This window comes from Tachyglossus aculeatus, chromosome 23, assembly GCF_015852505.1.
Source record: "Tachyglossus aculeatus isolate mTacAcu1 chromosome 23, mTacAcu1.pri, whole genome shotgun sequence".
Classification (NCBI taxonomy): Eukaryota; Metazoa; Chordata; class Mammalia; order Monotremata; family Tachyglossidae; genus Tachyglossus; species Tachyglossus aculeatus.
This window is the reverse complement of record NC_052088.1, coordinates 18,571,683-18,598,982: the sequence shown is the minus strand read 5'-3', so window position 1 is coordinate 18,598,982 and position 27,300 is coordinate 18,571,683. Positions and strand designations below refer to the sequence as shown.

The 27,300-nt window shown below is 45.2% G+C and overlaps 2 protein-coding genes across 3 annotated transcripts in view; one reads left to right on the top strand and one right to left on the bottom strand.

Moving 5' to 3' along the window:
- The window catches only part of XRCC4 (X-ray repair cross complementing 4), a 273,201-nt gene extending 270,548 nt beyond the window's left edge, over window positions 1-2,653 (bottom strand). The window contains exon 1 of the mRNA XM_038765724.1: window positions 2,616-2,653. The gene's annotated coding sequence lies outside the window, so the exon portion shown is untranslated. The remainder of the gene's footprint in view (window positions 1-2,615) is intronic.
- Window positions 2,654-2,822: 169 nt separating this feature from the next.
- Window positions 2,823-27,300, top strand: part of TMEM167A (transmembrane protein 167A) — a 45,084-nt gene continuing 20,606 nt past the window's right edge. The window contains exon 1 of one of the 2 annotated variants that reach the window (XM_038765937.1): window positions 2,823-2,866. In XM_038765937.1, the coding sequence (XP_038621865.1) occupies window positions 2,864-2,866 (3 nt within the window). In that variant the 5' untranslated portion in view covers window positions 2,823-2,863. Of the gene's footprint in view, window positions 2,867-25,150; window positions 25,229-27,300 lie in introns of those variants that run through there. The other variant, XM_038765936.1, reaches the window with a different exon arrangement.

The following is a 27,300-nucleotide window of genomic DNA, read 5'->3' as shown; positions in this document are numbered from 1 at the left end:
GGCAGAGGCGGAATTGGAATCCAGGTCCTTGGGACTGCCAAGCTTTGGGGGTCTCTATATGTTGCCAACTTGTACTTCCCAAGCGCTTAGTCCAGGGCTCTGCACACGGTAAGCGCTCAACAAATGAGATTGAATGAATGAATGACCATCCCTATATGTTGCGACCTTGTACTTCCCAAGCGTTTAGCACAGTGCTCTAGACACAGTAAGCGCTCAATAAATACGATTGAATGAATGAATGAACAATCCCCATTTTCCAGATGAGGTAGCTGAGGCCCAGAGAAGCGAAGTGGCTTGCCCCAAGTCACAAAGCTGGCAAGCGCTTAGTCCAGTGCTCTGCACACAGTAAGTGCTCAATAAATACGATTGAACGAAGGGGCAGAGGCGGGATTAGAACCCAGGTCCTTGGGACTGCCAAGCTTTGGGGGTCTCTATATGTTGCCAAATTGTACTTCCCAAGCGCTTAGTACAGTGCTCTGCACACAGTAAGCGCTCAATAAATACGACTGAATGAATTAAAGGGCAGAGGCGGGATTAGAACCCAGGTCCTTGGGACTGCCAAGCTTTGGGGGTCTCTATATGTTGCCAAATTGTACTTCCCAAGCGCTTAGTCCAGTGCTCTGCACACAGTAAGCGCTCAATAATTACGACTAAATGAATTAAAGGGCAGAGGTGGGATTAGAACCCAGGTCCTTGGGACTGTCAAGCTTTGGGGGGTATCTATATGTTGCCAACTTGTACTTCCCAAGCGCTTAGTACAGTGCTCTGCACACAGTAGGTGCTCAATAAATATGATTGAATGAATTAAAGGGCAGAGGGGGGATTAGAACCCAGGTCCTTGGGACTGCCAAGCTTTGGGGGGGTCCCTATATGTTGCCAAGTTATACTTCCCAAGCGCTTAGTACAGTGCTCTGCACACAGTAAGCGCTCAATAAATAGGACTGAATGAATTAAAGGGCAGAGGGGGATTAGAACCCAGGTCCTTGGGACTGCCAAGCTTTGGGGGGTCTCTCTATCCTGCCAACTTGCACTTCCCAAGCGCTTAGTACAGTGCTCTGCACACAGTAAGCGCTCAATAAATACAACTGAATGAATTAAAGGGCAGAGGCAGGATTAGAACCCAGGTCCTTGGGACTGCCAAGCTTTGGGGGGGGAGGGTCCCTATATGTTGCCAACTTGTACTTCCCAAGCGCTTAGTACAGTGCTCTGCACACAGTAAGCGCTCAATAAATACAACTGAATGAATTAAAGGGCAGAGGCGGGATTAGAACCCAGGTCCTTGGGACTGCCAAGCTTTGGGGGGGGTCCCTATATGTTGCCAAGTTATACTTCCCAAGCGCTTAGCACAGTGCTCTGCACACAGTAAGCGCTCAATAAATAGGACTGAATGAATTAGAGGGCAGAGGGGGGATTAGAACCCAGGTCCTTGGGACTGTCAAGCTTTGGGGGGGTCTCTCTATCCTGCCAACTTGCACTTCCCAAGCGCTTAGTACAGTGCTCTGCACACAGTAAGCGCTCAATAAATACAACTGAATGAATTAAAGGGCAGAGGCGGGATTAGAACCCAGGTCCTTGGGACTGCCAAGCTTTGGGGGGGTCCCTATATGTTGCCAAGTTATACTTCCCAAGCGCTTAGCACAGTGCTCTGCACACAGTAAGCGCTCAATAAATAGGACTGAATGAATTAGAGGGCAGAGGGGGGATTAGAACCCAGGTCCTTGGGACTGTCAAGCTTTGGGGGGTCTCTATATGTTGCCAACTTGTACTTCCCAAGCGCTTAGTACAATGCTCTGCACACAGTAAGCGCTCAATAAATACAACTGAATAAATTAAAGGGCAGAGGCGGGATTAGAACCCAGGTCCTTGGGACTGCCAAGCTTTGGGGGGGTCTCTCTATGTTGCCAACTTGTACTTCCCAAGCGCTTAGTACAGTGCTGTGCACACAGTAAGCGCTCAATAAATAGGACTGAATGAATTAAAGGGCAGAGGGGGGATTAGAACCCAGGTCCTTCGGACTGCCAAGCTTTGGGGAGGGTCCCTATATGTTGCCAACTTGTACTTCCCAAGCGCTTAGTACAGTGCTCTGCACACAGTAAGCGCTCAATACGAATGAATGAATTAAAGGGCAGAAGCGGGATTAGAACCCAGGTCTTTGGGACTGCGAAGCTTTGGGGGGTATCTATATGTTGCCAACTTGTACTTCCCAAGCGCTTAGTACAGTGCTCTGCACACAGTAAGCGCTCAATAAATACGACTGAATGAATTAAAGGGCAGAGGGGGGATTAGAACCCAGGTCCTTGGGACTGCCAAGCTTTGGGGGGTCCCTATATGTTGCCAAGTTATACTTCCCAAGCGCTTAGTACAGTGCTCTGCACACAGTAAGCGCTCAATAAATAGGACTGAATGAATTAAAGGGCAGAAGGGGGATTAGAACCCAGGTCCTTGGGACTGCCAAGCTTTGGGGGGGTCTCTAGATGTTGCCAAGTAGTACTTCCCAAGCGCTTAGTACAGTGCTCAGCACACAGTAAGCGCTCAATAAATAGGATTGAATGAATGAATGAATGGGGGAAGATGGCGGACGGTCAGGGTTGGGGGGGCGGTGAGGCGGCACCTACCTGCCTCGCGGCCTTCACTTCCGGTTTCCCAAGCCGAGCGGCCGCGCGCGCGCGCCCCGAGCCCCCTCCCCGGCCTCAGCTCCCCCGCCCCCCCGGCCGCTGCCGACCAATGGGAAGCCCGGATCCTGCGGGCCCGGCCCACGCGCCGCCCTCTGCTCCAATGAGGAGGCGGCGGGCGGGCGCAGGCCCCGCCTCTTCCGCCCGCTCCCCGGAAGTGGCGTGTGCCCGGCCGGACCCCAGCGCGCACTATGGTAAGATGGGGCAGCCCGGGCTGCGCGCTTTTTTTTTTTTTTCCCCCCCCTTATCGGTTCGTTCTCCTTTCCCCGACAGGGCCAGGGGCATTCATTCATTCATTCATTTATTTAGTCGTATTTATTGAGCGCCTCCTGTGGGCAGAGCGCTGGACTAAGCGCTTCTTAGCTGTGCGACGTGGGGCAAGTCACTTACCCCATCTGGAAAATGGGCATCATTCATTCATTCAATCCTATTGATTGAGCGCTTACTGTGTGACTTGGGGCAAGTCACTTCGCTTCTCTGGGCCTCAGTTACGTCATCTGGAAAATGGGCATTATTCATTCATTCAATCCTATTTATTGAGCGCTTACTGTGTGACTTGGGGCAAGTCACTTCGCTTCTCTGGGCCTCAGTTACGTCATCTGGAAAATGGTCATTCATTCAATCCTATTTATTGGGCGCTTACTGTGTGACTTGGGGCAAGTCACTTCGCTTCTCTGGGCCTCAGTTACGTCATCTGGAAAATGGGCATTATTCATTCATTCAATCCTATTTATTGAGCGCTTACTGTGTGACTTGGGGCAAGTCACTTCGCTTCTCTGGGCCTCATCTGGAAAATGGGCATTATTCATTCATTCAATCCTATTTATTGAGCGTTTACTGTGTGACTTGGGGCAAGTCACTTCGCTTCTCTGGGCCTCAGTTACCTCATCTGGAAAATGGGCATTATTCATTCATTCCTTCAATCCTATTTATTGAGCGCTTACTATGTGACTTGGGGCAAGTCACTTCGCTTCTCTGGGCCTCAGCTACCTCATCTGGAAAATGGGCATTATTCATTCATTCAATCCTATTTATTGAGCGTTTACTATGTGACTCGGGGCAAGTCACTTCGCTTCTCTGGGCCTCAGTCACCTCATCTGGAAAATGGGCATTATTCATTCATTCAATCCTATTTATTGAGCGCTTACTGTGTGACTTGGGGCAAGTCACTTCACTTCTCTGGGCCTCAGCTACCTCATCTGGAAAATGGGCATTATTCATTCATTCAATCCTATTTATTGAGCGCTTACTGTGTGACTTGGGGCAAGTCACTTCGCTTCTCTGGGCCTCAGTTACGTCATCTGGAAAATGGGCATCATTCATTCATTCTATCCTATTTATTGAGCGCTTACTGTGTGACTTGGGGCAAGTCACTTCGCTTCTCTGGGCCTCAGTTATGTCATCTGGAAAATGGTCATTCATTCATTCAATCATATTTATTGGGCGCTTACTGTGTGACTTGGGGCAAGTCACTTCGCTTCTCTGGGCCTCAGCTACCCCATCTGGAAAATGGGCGTTATTCATTCAATCCTATTTATTGAGCGCTTTTACTGTGTGACTTGGGGCAAGTCGCTTCGCTTCTCTGGGCCTCAGTTACATCATCTGGAAAATGGGCATTCATTCATTCAATCATATTGAGCGCTTACTGTGACTTGGGGCAAGTCACTTCGCTTCCCTGGGCCTCAGTTACGTCATCTGGAAAATGGGCATTCATTCATTCATTCAATCCTATTTATTGAGCCCTTACTATGTGACTTGGGGCAAGTAACTTCGCTTCTCTGGGCCTCAGCTACCCCATCTGGAAAATGGGCGTTATTCATTCATTCAGTCCTATTTATTGAGCGCTTACTGTGTGACTTGGGGCAAATCACTTTGCTTCTCTGGGCCTCAGTTACGTCATCTGGAAAATGGGCATTATTCATTCATTCAATCGTATTTATTGAGCGCTTACTATGTGACTTGGGGCAAGTCACTTTGCTTCTCTGGGCCTCAGCTACCCCATCTGGAAAATGGGCGCTATTCATTCATTCAATCGTATTTATTGAGCGCTTTCTATGTAACTTGAGGCAAGTCACTTCCCTTCTCTGGGCCTCAGCTACCCCATCTGGAAAATGGGCATTATTCATTCATTCAATCGTATTGATTGAGCGCTTACTATGTGACTTGGGGCAAATCACTTCGCTTCTCTGGGCCTCAGTTACCTCATCTGGAAAATGGGCATTCATTCATTCAATCGTATTGATTGAGCACCTACTGTGTGCTGAGCACTGTACTAAGCACTCAGCTGTGTGACTTGTGGCAAATCACTTCGCCTCTCTGGTCCTCAGCTACCCCATCTGGAAAATGGGCATTATTCATTCATTCAATCGTATTTATTGAGTGCTTACTATGTAACTTGGGGCAAGTCACACTTTGCTTCTCTGGGCCTCAGCTACCTCATCTGGAAAATGGGCATCATTCATTCATTCATTTATTCAATCGTATTGATTGAGCACCTATTGTGTGCAGAGCACTGTACTAAGCGCTAGCAGTGTGACTTGGGGCAAGTCACTTCGCTTCCCTGGGCCTCAGCTACCCCATCTGGAAAATGGGCATTATTCATTTATTCAATCGTATTGATTGAGTGCCTATTGTGTGCAGAGCACTGTACTAAGCACTAGCAGTGTGACTTGGGGCAAGTCACTTGGCTTCTCTGGGCCTCAGCTACCCCATCTGGAAAATGGGCATTATTCATTCAATCGTATTGAGCATTTACTGTGTGCAGAGCACTGTACTAAGCACTTAGGTGTGTGACTTGGGGCAAGTCACTTTGCTTCTTTGGGCCTCAGCTACCTCATCTGGAAAATGGGCATTATTCCTTCATTCATTTATTCAATTGTATTGATTGAGCACCTGTTGTATGCAGAGCACTGTACTAAGCACTAGCATTGTGACTTGGGGCAAGTCACTTCCCTTCTCTGGGCCTCAGCTACCCCATCTGGAAAATGGGCATTATTCATTCATTCATTCAATCGTATTGAGCATTTACTGTGTGCAGAGCACTGTACTAAGCACTCAGCTGTGTGACTTGGAGCAAGTCACTTCGCTTCTCTGGGCCTCAGCTACCTCATCTGGAAAATGGGGATTATTCACTCATTCATTCAATCGTATTTATTGAGCGCCTACTGTGTGCAGGGCACTATACTAAGCACTTAGCTGTGTCACTTTGCTTCTCTGGGCCTCAGCTACCCCGTCTGGAAAATGGGGATTATTCATTCATTCAATCGTGTTTATTGAGCATTTACTGTGTGCACAACACTGTACTAAACACTAGCTGTATGACTTGGGGCAAGTCACTTCGCTTCTCTTGGCCTCCGCTACCTCATCTGAAAAATGGGCATTATTCATTCATTCATTCAATCGTATTTATTGAGCGCTTACTGTGTGCAGAGCACTGGACTAAGCGCTTGGGAAGTACAAGTTGGCAACATAGAGAGACAGTCCCTACCCAACAACAGGTTGGGGAGGCTGAAGGCGTTAAGCAGTGTGACCCAGTGGAAAGAGCCCGGGCTTTGGAGTCAGAGATCATGGGTTCAAATCCCGACTCCGCCAACTGTCAGCTGTGTGACTTTGGGTGAGTCCCTTCACTTCTCTGGGCCTCAGTTGCCTCATCTGTCAAATGGGGATGAAGACTGAGCCCCTCGTGGGATGATCCTGATCACCTTGTAACCTCCCCAGCGCCTAGAACAGTGCTTTGCACATAGTAAGCGCTTAATAAACGCCATCATTATTATTAATCCCGGCTCCCCCACATGTCTGCTGTGTGACCTTGGGCAAGTCACTTCACTTCCCTGGGCCTCATTTCCCTCATCTGTAAAATGGGGATGAAGACTGTGAGCCCCCCGTGGGACAACCTGATCACCTTGTAACCTCCCCAGCGCTTAGAACAGTGCGTTCCTCATAGTAAGCGCTTAATAAGTGCCATTATTATTACTATTAATCCCGGCTCCCCCACATGTCTGCTGTGTGACAATGGGCAAGTCAGTTAACGTGTCTGAGCCTCAGTTTTCTCATCTGAAAAATGGGGATTAAGACTGGGAGCCCCCCCGTTGGACAACCTGTTCACCTTGTTACCTCCCCAGCACATAGAACAGTGCTTTGCACATAGTAAGCGCCTAATAAACGCCATTATTATTATTATTAGTCCCGGCTCCCCCACATGTCTGCTGCGTGACCTTATGCAAGTCACTTCACTTCTCTGTGCCTCAGTTCCCTCATCTGTAAAATGGGGATTAAGACTGTGAGCCCCACGTGGGACAACCTGATCACCTTGTAACCTCCCCAGCGCTTAGAACAGTGCTTTGCATATAGTAAGCACTTAATAAATGCCATCATTATTATTATTATTAATCCTGACTCCCCTACATGTCTGCTGTGTGACCTTGGGCAAGTCGCTTCACTTCTCTGGGCCTCAGTTCCCTCATCTGTAAAATGGGGATGAAGACTGTGAGCCCCACGTGGGACAACGTGATCACCTTGTATCCTCTCCAGCGCTTAGAGCAGTGCTTGGCACATAGTAAGCGCTTAACAATACTTCCCAAGCACTTAGTACAGTGCTCTGCCACACACAGCAAGCGCTCAATAAGTATGATTGAATGAATGAACAAATGCCATTATTTATTATTATTATTATTGTTGTTATTATTATTATTATTATTATTAGGGCTTAATAAATGCTATTATTCCTCTATGTCCAAAGTGGAAGCTGTTTGGAGGGAGGGGAAGGGACACGTGCAGGCGATGCTGCATAGAATGATTAGGTAGTAGAACGAACATAATAATAATAATAAAAATAATAATAATAATAATTATGGTATTTGTTAAGCGCTTGGATGACAGCTGAAGAAGCACAAGGAGTCACGGAGAAGCAGCGTGGCTCAGCGGAAAGAGCCCGGGCTTGGGAGTCAGAGGTTGTGGGTTCGAATCCCGGCTCCGCCAACAGTCAGCTGGGTGACTTGGGGCAAGTCACTTCCCTTCTCTGGGCCTCAGTGACCTCATCTGGAAAATGGGGATGAAGACTGGGAGCCCCCCGTGGGACAACCCGATCACCTTGTAACCTCCCCAGCGCTTAGAACAGTGCTTTGCACGTAGTAAGCGCTTAATAAATGCCATCATTATTATTATTATTATTATTATTAGTGCAGGGCTGAATAAATAAATACCCATCGCATGAATGAGTTTTGACTTATCTAAAAAGGTTTCTAAGGGAGAACCTTGGGACAACCTTGTAATAATAAATGCCATTATTATTATTATTATTATTATTATTATTATCATTAATCCGGCTCCCCCACATGTCTACTCTGTGACCTTGGGCAAGTCACTTCACTTCTCTGAGCCTCAGTTTCTGAGCCTTGTACCCTCTCCAGCGCTTAGAACGGTGCTTTGCACATAGTAAGCGCTTAATAAATGGCATTATTATTATTATTTTCTGGGCCTCAGTTCTTTCGTCTGTAAAATGGGGATTAAGACTGTGAGCCCCCCATGGGACAATCTGATCGCCTTGTAACCTCCCCAGCGCTTAGAACAGTGCTTTGCACATAGTAAGCGCTTAATAAATGCCATCATTATTATTATTATTATTAGTGCAGGGCTGAATAAATAAATACCCATCGCATGAATGAGTTTTGACTTATCTAAAAAGGTTTCTAAGGGAGAACCTTGGGACAACCTTGTAATAATAAATGCCATCATTATTATTATTATTATTGTTAATCCGGCTCCCTCACATGTCTGCTCTGTGACCTTGGGCAAGTCACTTCACTTCTCTGAGCCTCAGTTTCTGAGCCTTGTACCCTCTCCAGCGCTTAGAACGGTGCTTTGCACATAGTAAGCGCTTAATAAATGGCATTATTATTATTATTTTCTGGGCCTCAGTTCTTTCGTCTGTAAAATGGGGGTTAAGACTGTGAGCCCCACGTGGGACAACCTGATCGCCTTGTACCCTCCCCAGCGCTTAGAACGGTGCTTTGCACATAGTAAGCGCTTAATAAATGCCATCATTATTATTATTATTATTATTATTAGTGCAGGGCTGAAGAAATAAATACCCATCGCATGAATGAGTTTTGACTTATCTAAAAAGGTTTCTAAGGGAGAACCTTGGGACAACCTTGTAATAGTAAATGCCATTATTATTATTATTATTATTATCATCATTAATCCGGCTCCCCCACATGTCTGCTCTGTGACGTTGGGCAAGTCACTTCACTTCTCTGAGCCTCAGTCTCTGAGCCTTGTACCCTCCCCGGCGCTTAGAACGGTGCTTTGCACATAGTAAGCGCTTAATAAATGGCATTATTATCATTATTTTCTAGGCCTCAGTTCTTTCGTCTGTAAAATGGGGATTAAGACTGTGAGCCCCCCATGGGACAATCTGATCGCCTTGTAACCTCCCCAGCGCTTAGAATGGTGCTTTGCACATAGTAAGCGCTTAATAAATGGCATTATTATTATTATTCTCTCGGCCTCAGTTCTCTCATCTGTAAAATGGGGATTAAGACTGTGAGCCCCCCATGGGACAATCTGATCGCCTTGTAACCTCCCCGGCGCTTAGAACGGTGCTTTGCACATAGCGCTTAATAAATGGCATTATCATTATTATTCTCTGGGCCTCAGTTCTCTCATCTGTAAAATGGGGATTAAGACTGTGAGCCCCCCCGTGGGACAACCTGATCGCCTTGTAAGCTCCCCAGCGCTTAGAGCAGTGCTTGGCACATAGTAAGCGCTTAATAAATGCCACCATCATCCCACCCTTCCCTTCCTCTCCTGGACTAAGCGCTTGGAAAGGACAATTCAGCAATAAAGAGAGACAATCCCTGCCCACAACGGGCTCACAGTCTAGAAGGGGGGAGACTGACTTTAAAACAAGTAGACAGGCGTCAATAGCAGCCTTATAAATAGAATTATAGATTCATTCATTCAGTCATATTTATTGAACGCTTACTGGGTGCAGAGCACTGGACTAAGCGCCTGGAAAGTACAGTTCGGCAGTAGAGAGGATCCCTGCCCACAACGGGCTTACAGTCTAGAAGGTGGGAGACTGACTTTAAAACAAGTAGACAGGCGTCAATAGCAGCCTTATAAATAGAATTATAGATTCATTCATTCAGTCGTATTTATTGAACGCTTACTGGGTGCAGAGCACTGGACTAAGCGCTTGGAAAGTACAGTTCGGCAGTAGACAGGATCCCTGCCCACAACGGGCTTACAGTCTAGAAGGTGGGAGACTGACTTTAAAACAAGTAGACAGACGTCAATAGCAGCCTTATAAATAGAATTATAGATTCATTCATTCAGTCGTATTTACTGAATGCTTACTGGGTGCAGAGCACTGGACTAAGCTCTTGGAAAGTACAGTTCGGCAGTAGACAGGATCCCTGCCCACAACGGGCTTACAGTCTAGAAGGTGGGAGACTGGCATTAAAGCAAGTTGACAGGCGTCAATAGCATCCTTATAAATAGAATTATAGATTCATTCATTCATTCAGTCGTATTTATTGAACGCTTACTGGGTGCAGAGCACTGGACTAAGCGCTTGGAAAGTACATTTTGGCAGTAGAGAGGATCCCTGCCCACAGCGGGCTCACAGTCTAGAAGGCGGGAGACTGAAATTAAAACAAGTAGACAGGCGTCAATAGCATCCTTATAAATAGAATTATAGATTCATTCGTTGTCGTATTTATTGAACGCTTACTGGGTGCAGAGCACTGGACTAAGCGCCTGGAAAGTACAGTTCGGCAGTAGAGAGAATCCCTGTCCACAACGGACTCACAGTCTAGAAGGTGGGAGACTGACTTTAAAACAAGTAGACAGGCGTCAATAGCATCCTTATAAATAGAATTATAGATTCATTCATTCAGTCGTACTTATTGAACGCTTATTGGGTGCAGAGCACTGGACTAAGCGCCTGGAAAGTACAGTTCTGCAGTAGAGAGGATCCGTGCCCACAACGGGCTCACAGTCTAGAAGGGGGGAGACAGGCATCAATAGCATCAATATAAATAGAATTATAGCTTCATTCATTCATTCAGTTGTGTTTATTGAGTGCTTACTGGGTGCCGAGCACTGTACTGAGCGCTTGGAAAGTACAGTTCAGGCAACAAAGAGTGACATTCCCTGCCCACAACGGGCTCACGGTTTAGAAGGGGGGAGACAGACATCTAAACAAGTAGATAGGCATCAATAGCATCAATATAAATAGAATTATAGATTCACTCATTCAGTCATATTTATCGAGCGCTTACTGGGTGCAGAGCACTGTACTAAGCGCTTGGGAAGTACAGTTCAGCAGTAGAGGCAATCCCTGCCCACAAAGGCACAGAGTCTATAAGGGGAGAGACAGGCATCAATAGCATCAATATAAATAGAATTATAGATCCATTCATTCAGTCGTGTTTATTGAGCACCTGCTGTGTGCAGAGCACTGTACTGAGCGCTTGGAAAGCACCATTCAGCAATAAAGAGAGAAGCAGCGTGACTCAGTGGAAAGAGCACGGGCTTTGGAGTCAGAGGTCATGGGTTCAAATCCCAGCTCCGCAAAGTGTCATCCATCGTAGTTATTGAGCGCTTCCTGTGTGCAGAGCACTGTACTAAGCGCTCAAAGTGTCAGCTGTGTGACTTTGGGCAAATCACTTAACTTCTCTGGGCCTCAGCTCCCTCATCTGTAAAATGGGGATTAAGACCGTGAGCCCCCCGTGGGACAACCTGATCGCCTTGTAACCTCCCGAGCGCTTAGAACAGTGCATTGCACGTAGTAAGCGCTTAATAAATGCCATTAATAATAATAATAATAATCTTTGCCCACAGTGGGCTCACAGTCTAGAAGGGGGAGACAGACAACAAAACAAAACAAGTTCTCCCCCTTCAAGACTGTGAGCCCATTGTTGGGTAGGGACCGTCTCTATGTGTTGCCAACTTGTACTTCCCGGGCGCTTAGTACAGTGCTCTGCACACAGTAAGCGCTCAATAAATACGGTTGAATGAATGAATGAAGTAGACAGGCATCAATAGCATCAAAATAGATAAATAGAATTATTGATAGATGCACATAATTAATAAATTAAATAGAATAATAAATATGTACATCTATACACAAGTGCTGTGGGGAGGGGAGGAGAAGGGGGGCTGAGTGGGAAGGCTTCCTGGAGGAGGTGAGCTCTCTATAGGGCTTGGAAGGGGGGAACTTGTACTTCCCAAGCGCTTAGTACAGTGCTCTGCACACAGTAAGCGCTCAATAAATGCGATTGAGTGAATGAATGAAATAGGCATCAATAGCATCAAAATAGATAAATAGAATTCTTGATACACATAATAAATAAACTAAATGGAATAATAAATATGTACATATATACACAAGTGCTGTGGGGAGGGGAGGAGGAGCAGGGGGGCTCAGTGTGGGAAGGCCTCCTGGAGGAGGTGAGCTCTCTGTAGGGCTTTGAAGGGGGGGAACTTGTACTTCCCAAGCGCTTAGCACAGTGCTCCGCACACAGTAAGCGCTCAATAAATACGATTGAGTGAATGAATGAAATAGGCATCAACAGCATCAGAATAGATAAATAGAATTATCTATTTATGAGAAGCAGCGTGGCTCAGTGGAAAAGAGCCCGGGCTATGGAGCCAGAGGTCATGGGTTCAAATCCCGGCTCCGCCAATTGTCAGCTGTGTGACTTTGGGCAAGTCACTTCACTTCCCTGGGCCTCAGTTACCTCATCTGGAAAATGGGGATTGACTGCGAGCCCCCCCCATGGGACAACCTGATCACCTTGTAACCTCCTCAGCGCTTAGAACAGTGCTTTGCACATAGTAAGCGCTTAATAAATGCCATCATCATCATCAATTATCGATACACATAATTAATAAACTAAATAGAATAATAAATATGTCCATATATACACAAACGCTGTGGGGAGGGGAGGAGGAGCAGGGGGGCTGAGTGTGGGAAGGCCTCCTGGAGGAGGTGAGCTCTCTGTAGGGCTTTGAAGGGGGGGGAACTTGTACTTCCCAAGCGCTTAGTACAGTGCCCTGCACACAGTAAGCGCTCAGTAAATACGATTGAGTGAATGAATGAAATAGGCATCAATAGCATCAAAATAGATAAATAGAATCATCTATTTATGAGAAGCAGCGTGGCTCAGTGGAAAAGAGCCCGGGCTATGGAGCCAGAGGTCATGGGTTCAAATCCCGGCTCCGCCAATTGTCAGCTGTGTGACTTTGGGCAAGTCACTTCACTTCCCTGGGCCTCAGTTACCTCATCTGGAAAATGGGGATTGACTGCGAGCCCCCCCCATGGGACAACCTGATCACCTTGTAACCTCCTCAGCGCTTAGAACAGTGCTTTGCACATAGTAAGCGCTTAATAAATGCCATCATCATCATCAATTATCGATACACCTAATTAATAAACTAAATAGAATAATAAATATGTACATATATACACAAACGCTGTGGGGAGGGGAGGAGGAGCAGGGGGGCTGAGTGTGGGAAGGCCTCCTGGAGGAGGTGAGCTCTCTGTAGGGCTTGGAAGGGGGGGAACTTGTACTTCCCAAGCGCTTAGTACGGTGCTCTGCACACAGTAAGCGCTCAATAAATACGATTGAATGAATGAAAAGAGCTAGTTTGGCGGATGTGCGGAGGGAGGGAGGGCATTCCGGGCCAGGGGGAGGACGTGGGCCGGGGGTCGACGGCGGGACAGGCAAGGACGAGGCACGGGGAGGAGGTTAGCGATGGCAGAGGAGCGGAGGGTGCGGGCTGGGCTGGAGAAGGAGAGAAGGGAGGTGAGGTAGGAGGGGGCGAGGGGATGGACAGCCTTGAAGCCCAGGGGGAGGAGTTTTTGCTTTCCAAGCGCTTAATATAGTCAGTCAATCAATCCATCATATTTATTGAGCGCTTCCTGTGTGCAGAGCACCGTACTAAGCACTTGGGAAGTCCAAGTTGGCAACATATAGAGACGATCCCCACCGAAGAGCGGGCTCACAGTCTAGACTATAGCGCTCTGCCTTCAGTAAGCGCTCAATAAATACAACTGAATGAATGAATGAATAATGCTCACTCCTCTAATGTACCTTGATCTCGCTGCCGACCCCCCCAGGAAGAGCGCGGGCTTGGGAGTCTTGGGTTCTAATGCCGCCTCTGCCGCTTATCAGCTGTGTGACTTTGGGCAGCTCACTTCACTTTTCTGGGCCTCAGTGACCTCACCTGTAAAATGGGGGGGAAGACTGTGAGCCCCTGGTGGGACAGCCTGATGACCTTGTATCTACCCCAGCGCTTTAAACAGCCCTCCCTCCCCACATCTGATGCCAAGCTAGCTCTCTTCCTCCCTTCAAGGCCCTACTGAGAGCTCACCTCCTCCAGGAGGCCTTCCCACACTCAGCCCCCTCCTTCCTCTCCCCCTCCCCCTCCCCCCTGCCCTACCTCCTTCCCCTCCCCACAGCACCCGTATATATGCATATGTTTGTATGAATTTATTACTCTATTTTATTTGTGCATATTTATTCTATTTAATTCTGTTAATATGTTCTGTCTTGTTCTCTGTCTCCCCCTTCTAGACTGTGAGCCCACTGTTGGGTAGGGACCGTCTCTATATGTTGCCAACTTGGACTTCCCAAGCGCTTAGTACAGTGCTCTGCACACAGTAAGTGCTCAATAAATATGATTGATTGATTGATTGGCACATAGAAAACACTTAACAAATACCATCGGCGTCATTATTATTATTATCATTATTATTATTAATATTATCATCCTATCTCTGCCCTGGAACACCCTCCCTCCTCATATCAGGCCGATAATTGCTCTTCCCCACTTCAAAACCATATTGAAGGCACATTTCCTCCAGGAAGCCTTCCCTGGCTAAACCCTCCTCTCCTCTTCTTCCACCCCCTTCTGCGCCACTCTTACTTGCTCCTGCATTCATCCTTCTTCCCATCTCCACAGCACATATGTATTGATCTCTATATAGCAATTATTTATTTAATCAATGTCCATCTCCCCCTCTAGACTGTGAGCTCACTGTGGGCAGGAATGTGTCTGTTGTTATATTGTACTCTCCAAACGTGTGGTACAGTTCTTTGCACACAGTAAGTGCTCAATAAGTACGATTGACTGAGTGAATGACTCCCGGTGTGCTAGGTGCCCCTCGCCGCTCTCCAGGAATCGCCACTGTTGCGCCAATCCCATCACCTTGCTCCTCCTTTTCTGCCTTTTCTCCTATGAAATTGGGCGAAGGTAAAAAAAAAAAACAAACCTCTGCATGAGGCTCCTAATAATAATGATAATACTAATTGGGGTATTTAAGCACTGTTCTAAGCAGTTCTTATTGCCTTGTTCTCTGACTAGGAACAGACTTTGTTTCACAAACATTTGTTAAAACTAAGAATTAAGTGTAGCTGTAGCATTTCGATTACCAGAATGTCTTCTCTGCCACTTATTGTTCAGTGAAAAGACTTATGGAAGTGCTTTTCTAAAGTGTTTTTCCTAGAAAAATAAGCCGTGATTCCGCATAGGTGGAACTTAGTTAAAGAATTCTTTTTTCCGCCAGGTGAGTAACGAATAATTGACCGTTTTCCATGAGTCGGTCAGGCAGTCTCATAGCTGATCCCTTACTGTGCACGTGGGAAGTCAGCAATTTAAACAGATGCAATCTGAATGTTGGGAGGTCTGGGTAATGAGGGTTCAAACGGACTAATTTGGTAGTTCTAAAACATTGAATAAGTATCTTGGCATCCTTTTGAGTTTGACTCAACACATATTCATTCCTGAGGTAGGCCAGGGATAATCGGGCAGTGTTGCATGAGTTATAGAGGGGAAATAGTAGATGGTAATAATGAAATTCCACCTACATCAGCCATCTAGACGTGGCATCGCAATGTCGTGCGTCAAGGCGGGGAAGAAGGTGAGAGAAGTCGCAAGAACATATTTCAGTCCTTCTATGGGCTGGAAGTCTAGAGCCTGGCAAACCCCTGCCCGGGCCCTCCCTGGTAGTACTAGCAACTAGAACCGCAGGTGGGTCAAAAACAGAAATTGTCCAATCAATCAATCGTATTTATTGAGCGCTTACTGTGTGCGGAGCACTGGACTAAGCGCTTGGAAAGTACAAGTTGGCAACATAGAGAGACAGTCCCTACCCAACAGTGGGCTCACAGTCTAAGGCCCTTCCTTCCTCTCCCCCTCGTCCCCCTCTCCATCCCCCCCATCTTACCTCCTTCCCTTCCCCACAGCACCTACATATATGTATATATGTTTGTACAGATTTATTACTCTATTTATTTTGCTTGTACATATCTATTCTATTTATTTTATTTTGTTAGTATGTTTGCTTTCGTTCTCTGTCTCCCCCTTTTAGACCGTGAGCCCACTGTTGGGTAGGGACTGTCTCTATACGTTGCCAATTTGTACTTCCCAAGCGCTTAGTACAGTGCTCTGCACATAGTAAGCGCTCAATAAATACGATTGATGATGATGATGATGATAGAAGGGGGAGAAATCTGCCGCTGAGGAAAGGAGATTGGGATCAATAAGGGTTATTTGTCGAGCACTATATGTTGCCACCTTGTACTTCCCAAGCGCTTAATACAGCGCTCTGCACACAGTAAGCGCTCAATAAATACGATTGATGATGAGCACTTGTGTGGAACACCGTACTAAGCATTGTACAATGGGTAGACACAATCCCTGATCTCAAGTGACATCGAATGCGTAAGGTTTGTTGTCAGGTTTACTTACCTGAACCGGGAGAGCTATGGGAAGTTGGGGAAGCAGCAAGGTGGAGTGGAAAAAGCACAAGCCTGGGAATCAGAGGACCCAGGTTCTAATCCTGGCTCCGCCACTCTCCAGCTGTGTGATCTTGAGCAGGGCATTTCTCTGTGCCTCAGTTTCCTCCTCTGTAAAATGGGGATTCAGTACCTGGTCTCCCTCGGGAGGCCAAACAGGCCAGCGGGCAGGGCTTCCGATGGCCAGGCCCGGGTGGGGCTGCCCAAGCAGCATGGCTCAGTAGAAGGAGCACAGGCTTTGGAGTCAGAGGTCATGGGTTCAAATCCCTATTCCACCAATTGTCAGCTGTGTGACTTTGGGCAGGTCACTTGACTTCTCTGTGCCTCAGTTACCTCATCTGTAAAATGGGGATTAAGACTGTGAGCCCCACGTGGGACCACCTGATTACCTTGTATCTCCCCCAGCGCTTAGCGCTTAACAAATATCAACATTATTATTATTATCGTTATTACTATTAAATTATTCATTCCCATTAATGTCTGTCTCCCTCTCTAGATTGTAAGATCACTATGGGCAGAGAAATGTTTGCTAATTCTGTTGAATTGTACTCTCCCAAGCGCTTAGTGCATACCATTGAGTGCTCGATTGATCATTTCCATCCCTGACTCACATCGGAGTCACAGTCTAAGTAGGAGGGAGAACAGGCACCGAATCCCCATCGTACAGATGAGGACACTGAAGCTCAGAGCAGTTAGGTAACTTGCCCGGGGTCACACAGCAGGGACGTGGAGGGGCTGGGATTAGAACCCAACTCGTTCCACGTAGGAAGAGGTGAGAGTTGCTCCGGTAACTAGAAGATGGGGGGACCTGCAGAAGTGGGAGAAAGTCTTTCTTTGTAACCCGGGCTCTTAGTTTTAAGCAGGCTTGCGGATTGTTTGAAGGGTAAGGTCGGAAATCAGAATGATCTAATCAAATTGCCGTGCTGATCATAAAAAGAATCAAGGTCAGAGTGATCGTTGCAGGCATTGCCCCTTAGGAAGGGGAAAACCTCGGATCAGTGCAGAATATGGACAGTGACCGGCTGGTTGCAAGTCCAGTTTAAAAGGGGTGTGGAGATTTTTGAGGAACAATAACTGCAACGGATTTGACAGTGCCACGCTGTGTGCTGTGTGAAAACAAGGATGTTACGGGTATTTAGATACTGAATAAGCTTCTCTGAGGTGGATTTGTCGAAACTATGTGCTTATCCTCTCACAATAAACCTCAGTCGGGCTACTGGACCAGGTTCCCGGTGGTTCCGCTTCCCCTTTTTGGCCTCCCAGAGCCTTCCCTGCATTCGTCCAACTGTGGGTACTGGCCTTTGAAACTTTCTCACGCCCCTCACGCAGCAAAATGCATAAAAATCTCATTAAATCATCCCCAAACCATCATTCCCATTCAAACAAGTTCTTCTCACTTTGTGTCTTCAATCCCGTGTCTCCATAGGATATGAAAGAAGGTTTGAAAAAGCAACGTTTAAAAGGAACCCGGCATCATCCACACACAGCCGACATAAAAAGGAATTAAAAACTTATTACCGGTCATATGCTATAATCATAATAATTGTAGAATTGAAGCGCGTACTATTTGTGGCGCACTGTAACTAAGCGCCGGGAGGGATGAAAGACAGTCAGGTCCCACGTGGGGCTCCTAGTCTAAGGGGGAGGGAGCACAGGTATTGAAGCCCCATTTTGCAGATGAGGGAACTGAGGCACAGAGAGGTTGGGTGACTTGCCGAGGTCACGGTAGAACCCAAGTCTTCCGAATCCCAGGCCCATGCTTTTTCCACTAGGCCATGCTTCAGTCAGAGTGTAGTTTCCTTATCAGCCATGACACTTTGTCCACCTGTGCTCCCCCGCGCAACATTTAAAAATCATTCAATTAATGAGGGGCTTGCATTCGTGACGAGCCTCGTGTAAACAACACCAAGCAAGCACACACAGCCTTTTCTTGAGACACCGTACTACATCCCGCCCAAAATGTGTAAATGTGTTGTGAAGAACTGAGTGCAGGTGTCTGTAAAAGTTACTTTTTCTTCGGACTTCCTTCCTGTCACTTTCCATCTGCTCCTCTGTGGTCTCAAACCCCACTTTCTTCAGGCTCGTTCTGAAACATTTTGCTACTTTGCTTTCCGCTCTGTACTGTCTCCTCACCCACCTCCTTACTGGTTTCTTCACGCTCTTTATCATCATCATAATCAATCGTATTTATTGAGCGCTTACTCTGTGCAGAGCACTGTAGTAAGCGCTTGGGAAGTACAAATTGGCAACATATAGAGGCAGTCCCTACCCAACAGTGGGCTCACAGTCTAAAAGGGGGAGACAGAGAACAAAACCAAACCTACTAACAAAATAAAATAAATAGAATAGATATGTACAAATAAAATAAATAAATAAATAAAATCATTCGTTGGCCCTGCTCATTAATAACGCTCTGATCTAAAGCTCGTTTCCTTAGGAAGCTACAGTTTGTTTGTTCTTTAAAAAACCTCGCCTCATCGCTCCCTTGAATCATCTTCCAGATGTCTTTGAAAGAGAAGGCCAGAGATCCTTTAGACTATAAGCGCAGACCGTGAGCCCGTTGTTGGGTAGGGACCGTCTCTATACGTTGCCAACTTGTACTTCCCAAGTGCTTAGTACAGTGCTCTGCACACAGTAAGCGCTCAATAAATGCGATTGAGTGAATGAATGTAGAGGGAATGTGTCTGTTATAGTGTACTCTCCCAAGCGCTTAGTTCAGTGCTCTGCGTACGGTGCTCAATAAATGCAATTGACTGATGTAGTTTCTGGTCTCTAACACACTCTGCCTCTTTCCACAGTGGCCTTTTTGGGTAAAAAATGAATTTTGTTTTTTTAAAAAGCAAGTACTGCCTTGATGGAGAAGGAAACTGATAATAGATGGAACTGTAAATATGAGTGATTCGTTTCATTTCCTTTTTGTTTCAGCTTTTCAGACTTTATTCCTACACTTGGCAGTTCTTTTGTGTTTCTCCTTGGTAGTCTGTCATCTCAGCATCTATCTTTCATAAAGTTTCTTTGGTTTTTCAGTTCCTCATATAAATCTTTAGCTTCCCATTTAGGTGTCCTTCTATGTTTACCATCTTTTTGTGCAATGAAATGTTTTTGTTTTTTCTCTTTTGCCTTTGAATTGCATTAGCTGTCGTCTTGGGTAAGTTTAAAGAACAGCGTCACGGAAAATGAAACTATTAAGTTCCAGAATTGGTTACTAAAGGAAGGAGACAGAAGACAATTAGAAGACATTTAAGACAATAATAGTTGCTGGCTTTTGAGGATGACATAGGGGCAGTCTTGTAGGACAGGAAAAAATGTTTCTAGAGATTTCTGCCAGACCCAACCTAATAGCCTCAGTGGTAATAGTTCCTTTTCCCCAAATCTTGGCCTCCTCACCTAGCCGCGTGTCCCTCTTTCTTTCCCATTGCATAGTGGATAGAACAGGCCTGGAAGTGCGAGGGTCATGGGTTCTAATCCTGCCTCCACCACTTGGCTGCTGTGTGACCTTGGTCAAGTCACTTCACTGCTCTGTGCTTGTTACCTCATCTGTAAAATGGGGATTGAGACTGTGAGCCCCACGTGGGACGGGGACTGTGTCCAACCCAACTTGCTTTTAGCCACCCTAGTGCTTAGTACAGTGCGTGGCACGTAGTAAGCACTTACTAATGCCACAATTATTATTATCATTATTATTATTACTATTATTATTATTATTACGGAACTGCCCAGGAGAAGCACTGGTGCTGATCGAAGCGGGGCATCTTGGAAGTATTTTGGTCAGCACCAATGTACTGGTGAGGTGAAAGTGGTCAGTGGACCTTTCGTTAAATAAAACGTGGCATTTATTTCCTGGATGTTGTAAGCCAAATATTTGCATGGAGCAAGGCATGGTCACACGTAGCCCATTATCTAGTTCAAGATTTTGGAGTTCGAGTTCCTGTGAAGAGAGGCTGGATTAAGAAATAATGCAGCAGAATTGAAACCTGGCAGAGTTAATCTCAACAATGGGAAATGCAGATCATATTGCCAAAGTGTTGGGAGATTAGTGTTAAATGAGAATTTAGATTGGGGAATGATTCTTGTCCAGGGGGAAGAAAGCGAGTTGTAAGTTGGAAAGGACAATGGACGAGGTGACACCGAAGGTGGACTGTTTGTCAGATGGGAGCTAAGTCTTTGTGATACTTGAAGTCAACACTGAAACAAAGACAGAATTGAAGAAATCCTGAGTAATAGGAGTAGGCAAAGCGTTTGCTTTCTTTCTCTGTTGGTTGTAGCGCAGCTTCCCAATAAAACTTTTGTCTGGATAGATTGCCGTTAAGGAATTAGGGAGCGTTCTCCTGAAGACACGCATCTGTCTGGCTAGAACATAATGCCACGTCAGCAGACGCGGTTGTGCTCGTGTGTGGCATCAGACACCCTGAAGATTGCGATGAGATTTCTCCTTAATCCAGCGTTCTGCAAAAATGCAGCCACTAGGTTAAAGGAGAATGAACATCTGTCTAAAGAACTATTTTTGTCAAGATTCAGTGCTTGAATTAGAGGACAAAGAAACGCACCAAGTGTTTTTAATATTAAAGCAGAGGAAGTCAGACTTTACACATTTGAAATTCAGAGAAGTGGTGATAAAAGTAGAAAAGCCTTAGCCAAACTATCTGTGATGAGTGTACTCTAATTTAAGCTATTTTCTTTTGGTTCCTTGCCATTCCTCGTCCTGTATTCACGAAGGCATGGTGCATCTGTTCCCAACCTGGCAACCCAGAAATAGTCCTTGTACAAGGAAACAAGTAGCCACCTGCAAAACTGTTGGTCGTATCCTCCAGATTTTAACAATTATGTGTCCCGTTCAAAGGTAAAAGATCATTTTAAGCTTTATTTATTTGTATTCATTTATAAGTGAGGTAGTTTGGTCACAACGCACTGTACTTTTAAAAGGGGCTGCCAAAAAACTTGAAATCAGTTATAGCCGCCGAACTTGGATGGATAAGGGAATGTGTAACTTTATGTGATTGAGGAACTTTATTTTTGAATGATAGGCTTGGGTTTTTTTAATTGGACAATTCTGATCTGACTTTCTAAAGAGAAAGAAAGTCATCTTGGAGGATGCTGACCTCATTTTATACATTGGAAGAAAGTGACCCCAGTAATTACTTTCCCTTCAAGAAAGATTACTCATTTTCACTTTTGTAATTTTCTGAGTAGTTAATAGGCAGAAAGGTTTTGTACAGTATTTCAGTGTAAAGAGAAATGTCGTGTCTGAGAGAGGCTTTGCAAGTTAAATGTTGATTTTCCATACTATAGGATTTTTAAAATTATAAGGTTTTATTTTATCTTTTCTTAATAAAGGAAAAACTAAATTAAATGACTAAATTAAACAAAGGGATTGAATATTCAGTGTTGCATAAATGCAAATGTTAAATTTCCCTGAACCCCATCTCTCTATGTATTTCTCTCCCAGTGTGTTGAGCCCACTGTTGGGTAGGGACTGTATCCATAGGTTGCCAACTTGTACTTCCCAAGCGCTTAGTACAGTGCTCTGCACACAGTAAGCGCTCAATAAATACGATTGAATGAATGAATGTGTTTCACAGTGCTTTGCACATAAGCCCTTAAATACCACTGTTCAATACAAAGGCATGGTGCATCATTTTCCATAAATGTCCAAGACACTGCAAGGCAAAGAACAGGCACTTGATAAATGTGTGTTGATGGAGGAAATAAAGCCCTGCTTTCTGTTGCCTGTGGTATTTTTGTCATAGTAAGTCCGTATTCCTATAAAGCATATATGCCCCAAAGCAGTTTTTCTTTTTTTAAATGTGTACCTTATTCCTAGCCCTCATCGCTCCTCCTTGCCCACGTTCTGTGGGAAGTGAAATGTTCTGTTAGTACTTCCACCATTTCAGAAGCCCGTAAGATCAATCAATCAATCATATTTATTGAGCGCTTACTGTGTGCAGAGCACTGTACTAAGCGCTTGGGAAGTCCAAGCGCTTAGTACAGTGCTCTGCACACAGTAAGCGCTCAATAAATACGATTGATGATGATATAGAGACAGCCCCTACCCAGCAGTGGGCTCACAGTCTAGAAGTGGGAGACAGAGAACAAAACGAAACATATTAACAAAATAAAATAAATAGAATGGATATGTACAAGTAAAATAAATAAATAAATAGAGTAATAAATATGTACTAACATATATACATATATACAGGTGCTGTGGGGAAGGGAAGGAGGTAAGATGGGGGAATGGAGAGGACGACGAGGGGGAGCGGAAGGAGGGGGCTCAGTCTGGGAAGGCCTCCTGGAGGAGGTGAGCTCTCAGTAGGGCCTTGAAGGGAGGAAGAGAGCTAGCTTCTAGTCGTCTTACTTAGACTGTGAGCCCAGTGAAGGATTGGCGCTATGTTCAACCTGATTATTTTGTCCGTACCCTGGTGCTTTAAAGTGCTTGGCACATTAGGAAGTACTTAACAAATACCATTTTTTGAAAAAAATGGCTCCAGGCTCTTAGTTTCCTGGGAGTTGGCAGTAGCTGGGCAGGGAGCAGCGGTGTTGAGGTGAAGTCCCTTGGCATTCATGAACTCTATGTAAAGGACACTCCGCTTCTGTGAGTACACATATTCATGTACCCATGCTCTGTCTGATCAGCCAAAAGGCAAACCGGTATGGTACGAAGTAATAATAATAATAATAATAATCGTGGTATTTACTAAGTGCTTACTGTGTTTCAAGCACTGTATTAAGCGTTGGGGGGGAACAGTATAAATAGACTCAGTCCCTGTCCCACATGGGACTCATGGTCTAAGAGGTAAGCAGTGTTCTTCTAGATTGTGAGCCCGTTGTTGGGTAGGGACCGTCTCAATATGTTGCCGGCTTGTACTTCCCAAGCGCTTAGTACAGTGCTCTGCACACAGTAAGCGCTCAATAAATACGGTTGAATGGTTGAAAGCAGTGCTAGATAAGATTAATACCATACTGATAGGCAAAAGAATTAAGACCCAAAGTCAGAAGTTTCCTATCACACAGCAGTGTGTACCATTTTTAATTATTAAGACCCCCAAGTCAGAAGTTTCAAGTCAGTAGTGTGTACCATTTTTAATTCTCAGCAGCCCCTCCATAAAAATCAGTAAATTATAATGATGGCCATGGGATGACACCCTGCAATATCAATCAATCAATCAATTGTATTTATTAAGCACTTACTGTGTGCAGAGCACTGTACTAAGCGCTTGGGAAGTACAAGTTGGTAACATATGGAGACAGTCCCTACCCAACAGTGGGCTCACGGTCTAAAAGGGGGAGACAGAGAACAAAACCAAACATACTAACAAAATAAAATAAATAGAGTAGATATGTACAGGCAAAATAAATAAATAAGTACAAACATATGTACATATATACAGGTGCTGTGGGGAAGGGAAGGAGGTAAGATGGGAGGATGGAGAGGGGGACAAGGGGGAGAGGAAGGAAGGGGCTCAGTCTGGGAAGGCTGAATACATATTGCCGTCAATATGTGTTCAGTTAGTATGAAAGGAGCTTATGGCCACCTATCAGTTGTCTCCTACAACATGGGGGACAAAATCCCTTTTTAAGGAAAACTCGAGCTTCAGCGCATGTGAGCACAGGCCATTTCTTCCAAAACCCTGCCGCGCTGTATTCAAACGGATCCATGTTGTCAGATTAAAGATCCAGTTCCTTAGCAGTGTAGCCAAAATGCCTAGCTAAATAAAGCATATGGCAAAACTCCAGATAGGTTAGTAACACAACTGGTAACATTAGCTGCAGACGGGGTTTGAAGAAAGTGGTTAGCACAACAAACCTAAAGGATGCCAACCTGATAATCGAATTCCGAGAATTTATCTTGCTACTTATCATTAATACCTTCTGCACAGCGCTTTATTCCTAAACTGCTAGTTGATCTAAGTCCAAGACAATCCCCGCACAAAAGGAGCTTACAACGTAGGGTTAGCTAATGATCTTGGGACAGCTGTTTGGGAATGTATGAGGAGAGAAAAGAGAATTGCTTGCCACAAAGAATTCCTATCACCTTCCTATAGCCACGTTTGAATGTTCACAGCCCAGCAAGGTAGCCGGGGTGTCTTTGGAAAACCCCATCCCGCAAAATCTGGGCAGGATTTTTGTGTATTTGCAAAGTGTGGAAGAAAAACTTCACGAACTCTGCGTTGTGTTTTAAAACACAGGTCAGAGGCTTCTTACTACTAGCGCTTCTTTTAGCACTAGTAGGGAGAGGTGGTTGAGCGGCAGATTCCCACACAGCACATGCATTAATCAATCAATCGTATTGAGCGCTTACTGTGTGCAGAGCACTGTACTAAGCGCTTGGGAAGTACAAGTTGGCAACATAGAGACAGTCCCTACCCAACAGTGGGCTCTGATTCTGGGCACTGGTCTTTAGTTATTCTAAAAAGCCTGGGTAGGCCGTATTCTTTTAATTTTTCAAATGAGAAATAATGGTATCCAACTTACCTAGAAATTCGGATTTCCGTAGGCTGCGTGTTATGTCAGGTAACGAATGATATGATCACATTCTGCGTTTAATTTTTCCTTTTGTTGTTGACAAGAGTACCCTGATTAATTGATGACTGAAAACCTGCAGGGGACTCAGAATGTCTTGTAACAATGGCCTGGAAACACAAAAGGAGGCCAATATCAGGTTGAGTATATTTCACTGTTGGAAACTGCATAATGCATAGTCTACATTTGTCAGCCCTTGGGACTTCATGCACAGTTATGAAGAAGAAGGTAAATAACCTCTTTTAGAGCTAGTTGTCTACCAGTGTTCAGGTTTGTGGGAAAGGGAAACAAGATTTCAGGCTTGACGAGTAGCTTGTAGCAACATTTTTCAATGTGTAGTATAACAAGCTTATTTTTAATCTAGATTTAAGGCTCCTCTAGCCAGCTATACATTTTTGCTGTTTCCATTGATGTTTTAATACCTCATTTGAAGAGTTATTGGGGGAGTGAAATATTATCTTTCATTTTTTCCCCAAGTACTCTGTTGTTGGATTATGATCTATGTGATGTATTTCCAAAATTTTTCAACATTTGCGTGTGAGGCTCATTAAATTTTAAAATATAGTGATAGTGACATAAATCGGGGTATTTATTGAGCACTTGCTATGGGCAGAGTACTGTACTAAGTGCTTGGGAAAGTACAGTTCCCTATCTATAATGAGCTTACAGTCTAGAGGGGGAGAGTTATTAAGTGTTTACTGTGTACAAAGCCCTGGGGAGAAAAATATATAGGTGAGAATTAGACATGGTTCCTGGCCCTCCACGGTCTCCCAGTAAGGTGGAGAGGGCAGAAATGATAGGAACACTGAAGGAATATAAACACAAAACATTAAAGACAAAGCTCAGAGTCCAACAAGTCCAATGACAAAGGAGCCGACTGAGGGCCTTGGGGTCCTGCCACCAAGGGCCATCCAAACCCAGTCTTTCCCAACCTTAAAAAACTTGTAGAAGCTGCGTATTTCCACAACTAAATCCCCCATGACCTCACATCATCATCATCATCATCATCATCATCATCAATCGTATTTATTGAGCGCTTACTGTGTGCAGAGCACTGTACTAAGCGCTTGGGAAGTACAAGTTGGCAACATATAGAGACAGTCCCTACCCAATAGTGGGCTCACGGTCTAAAAGGGGGAGACAGAGAACAAAGCCAAACATACTAACAAAATAAAATAAATAGAATAGATATGTACAAGTAAAATAAATAAATAGAGTAACACATGCGTACAAACATATATACATATATACAGGTGCAGTGGGGAAGGGAAGGAGGTAAGATTGGGGGGGATGGAGAGGGGGACGAGGGGGAGAGGAAGGAAGGGGCTCAGTCTGGGAAGGCCTCCTGGAGTAGGTGTTGGGAATAAGAGGCCCTGATAGGAAAGAGGTAGAAGGGGTTCCACGCAATTTTTCTTGGCAGTCCAGAGGGAAGAGAGATGAAGAATTTTAGGTAGGGTAGGTAGAGAACACCTGGCTGCAATTTCCTTGCAGCTCCTGTAATAATAATAATAATGGCATTTATTAAGTGCTTACTATGTGCAAAGCACTGTTCTAAGCACTGGGGAGGTTACAAGGTGATAAGGTTGTCCCACGGGGGGCTCACAGTCTTAATCCCCATTTTACAGATGAGAGAACTGAGGCCCAGAGAAGTGAAGTGACTTGCCCAAAGTCACACAGCTGACAATTGGCGGAGATGGGATTTGAACCCGTGACCTCTGGCTCCAAAGCCCATGCTCTTTCCACTGAGCCACGCTGCTTCTCTAATGTAATAGGAGTGAGTACTGGGGGAGGGACGGTGAGAGGAGCTTAAAGTGGTCTGTCTCCGTGGCCCAGGTGTGTTCAGCCCATCTTCAACAGCTCCACCTAATTTGTTTAGCATAAGGAAGAAATTTGCCAATTCCTACTCCCTATCCTGTGCTTTGATTTCAAAAATATATTATCTTATCCATCAACAACCCTTTAGGCTAGGCCATTTATTGTGCCTATCAGGTTATGAATGAAAAGTAAAGGGATTATCTTTCAGGAGTATCAGCATCTTAGAAGTACCTTTCCCCCATGGTATTGGTAATAATAATAATAATGATAGCATTTATTAAGCGCTTACCATGTGCAGAGCACTGTTCTAAGCGCTGGGGAGGTAACAGGGTGATCAGGTTGTCCCACGGGGGCCTCACAATCTTAATTCCATTTTGCAGATGAGGGAACTGGGGCACAGAGAAGTGAAGTGACTTGCCCAAAGTCACACAGCTGACAATTGGCGGAGCCGGGATTTGAACCCACGACCTCTGACTCCAAAGCGT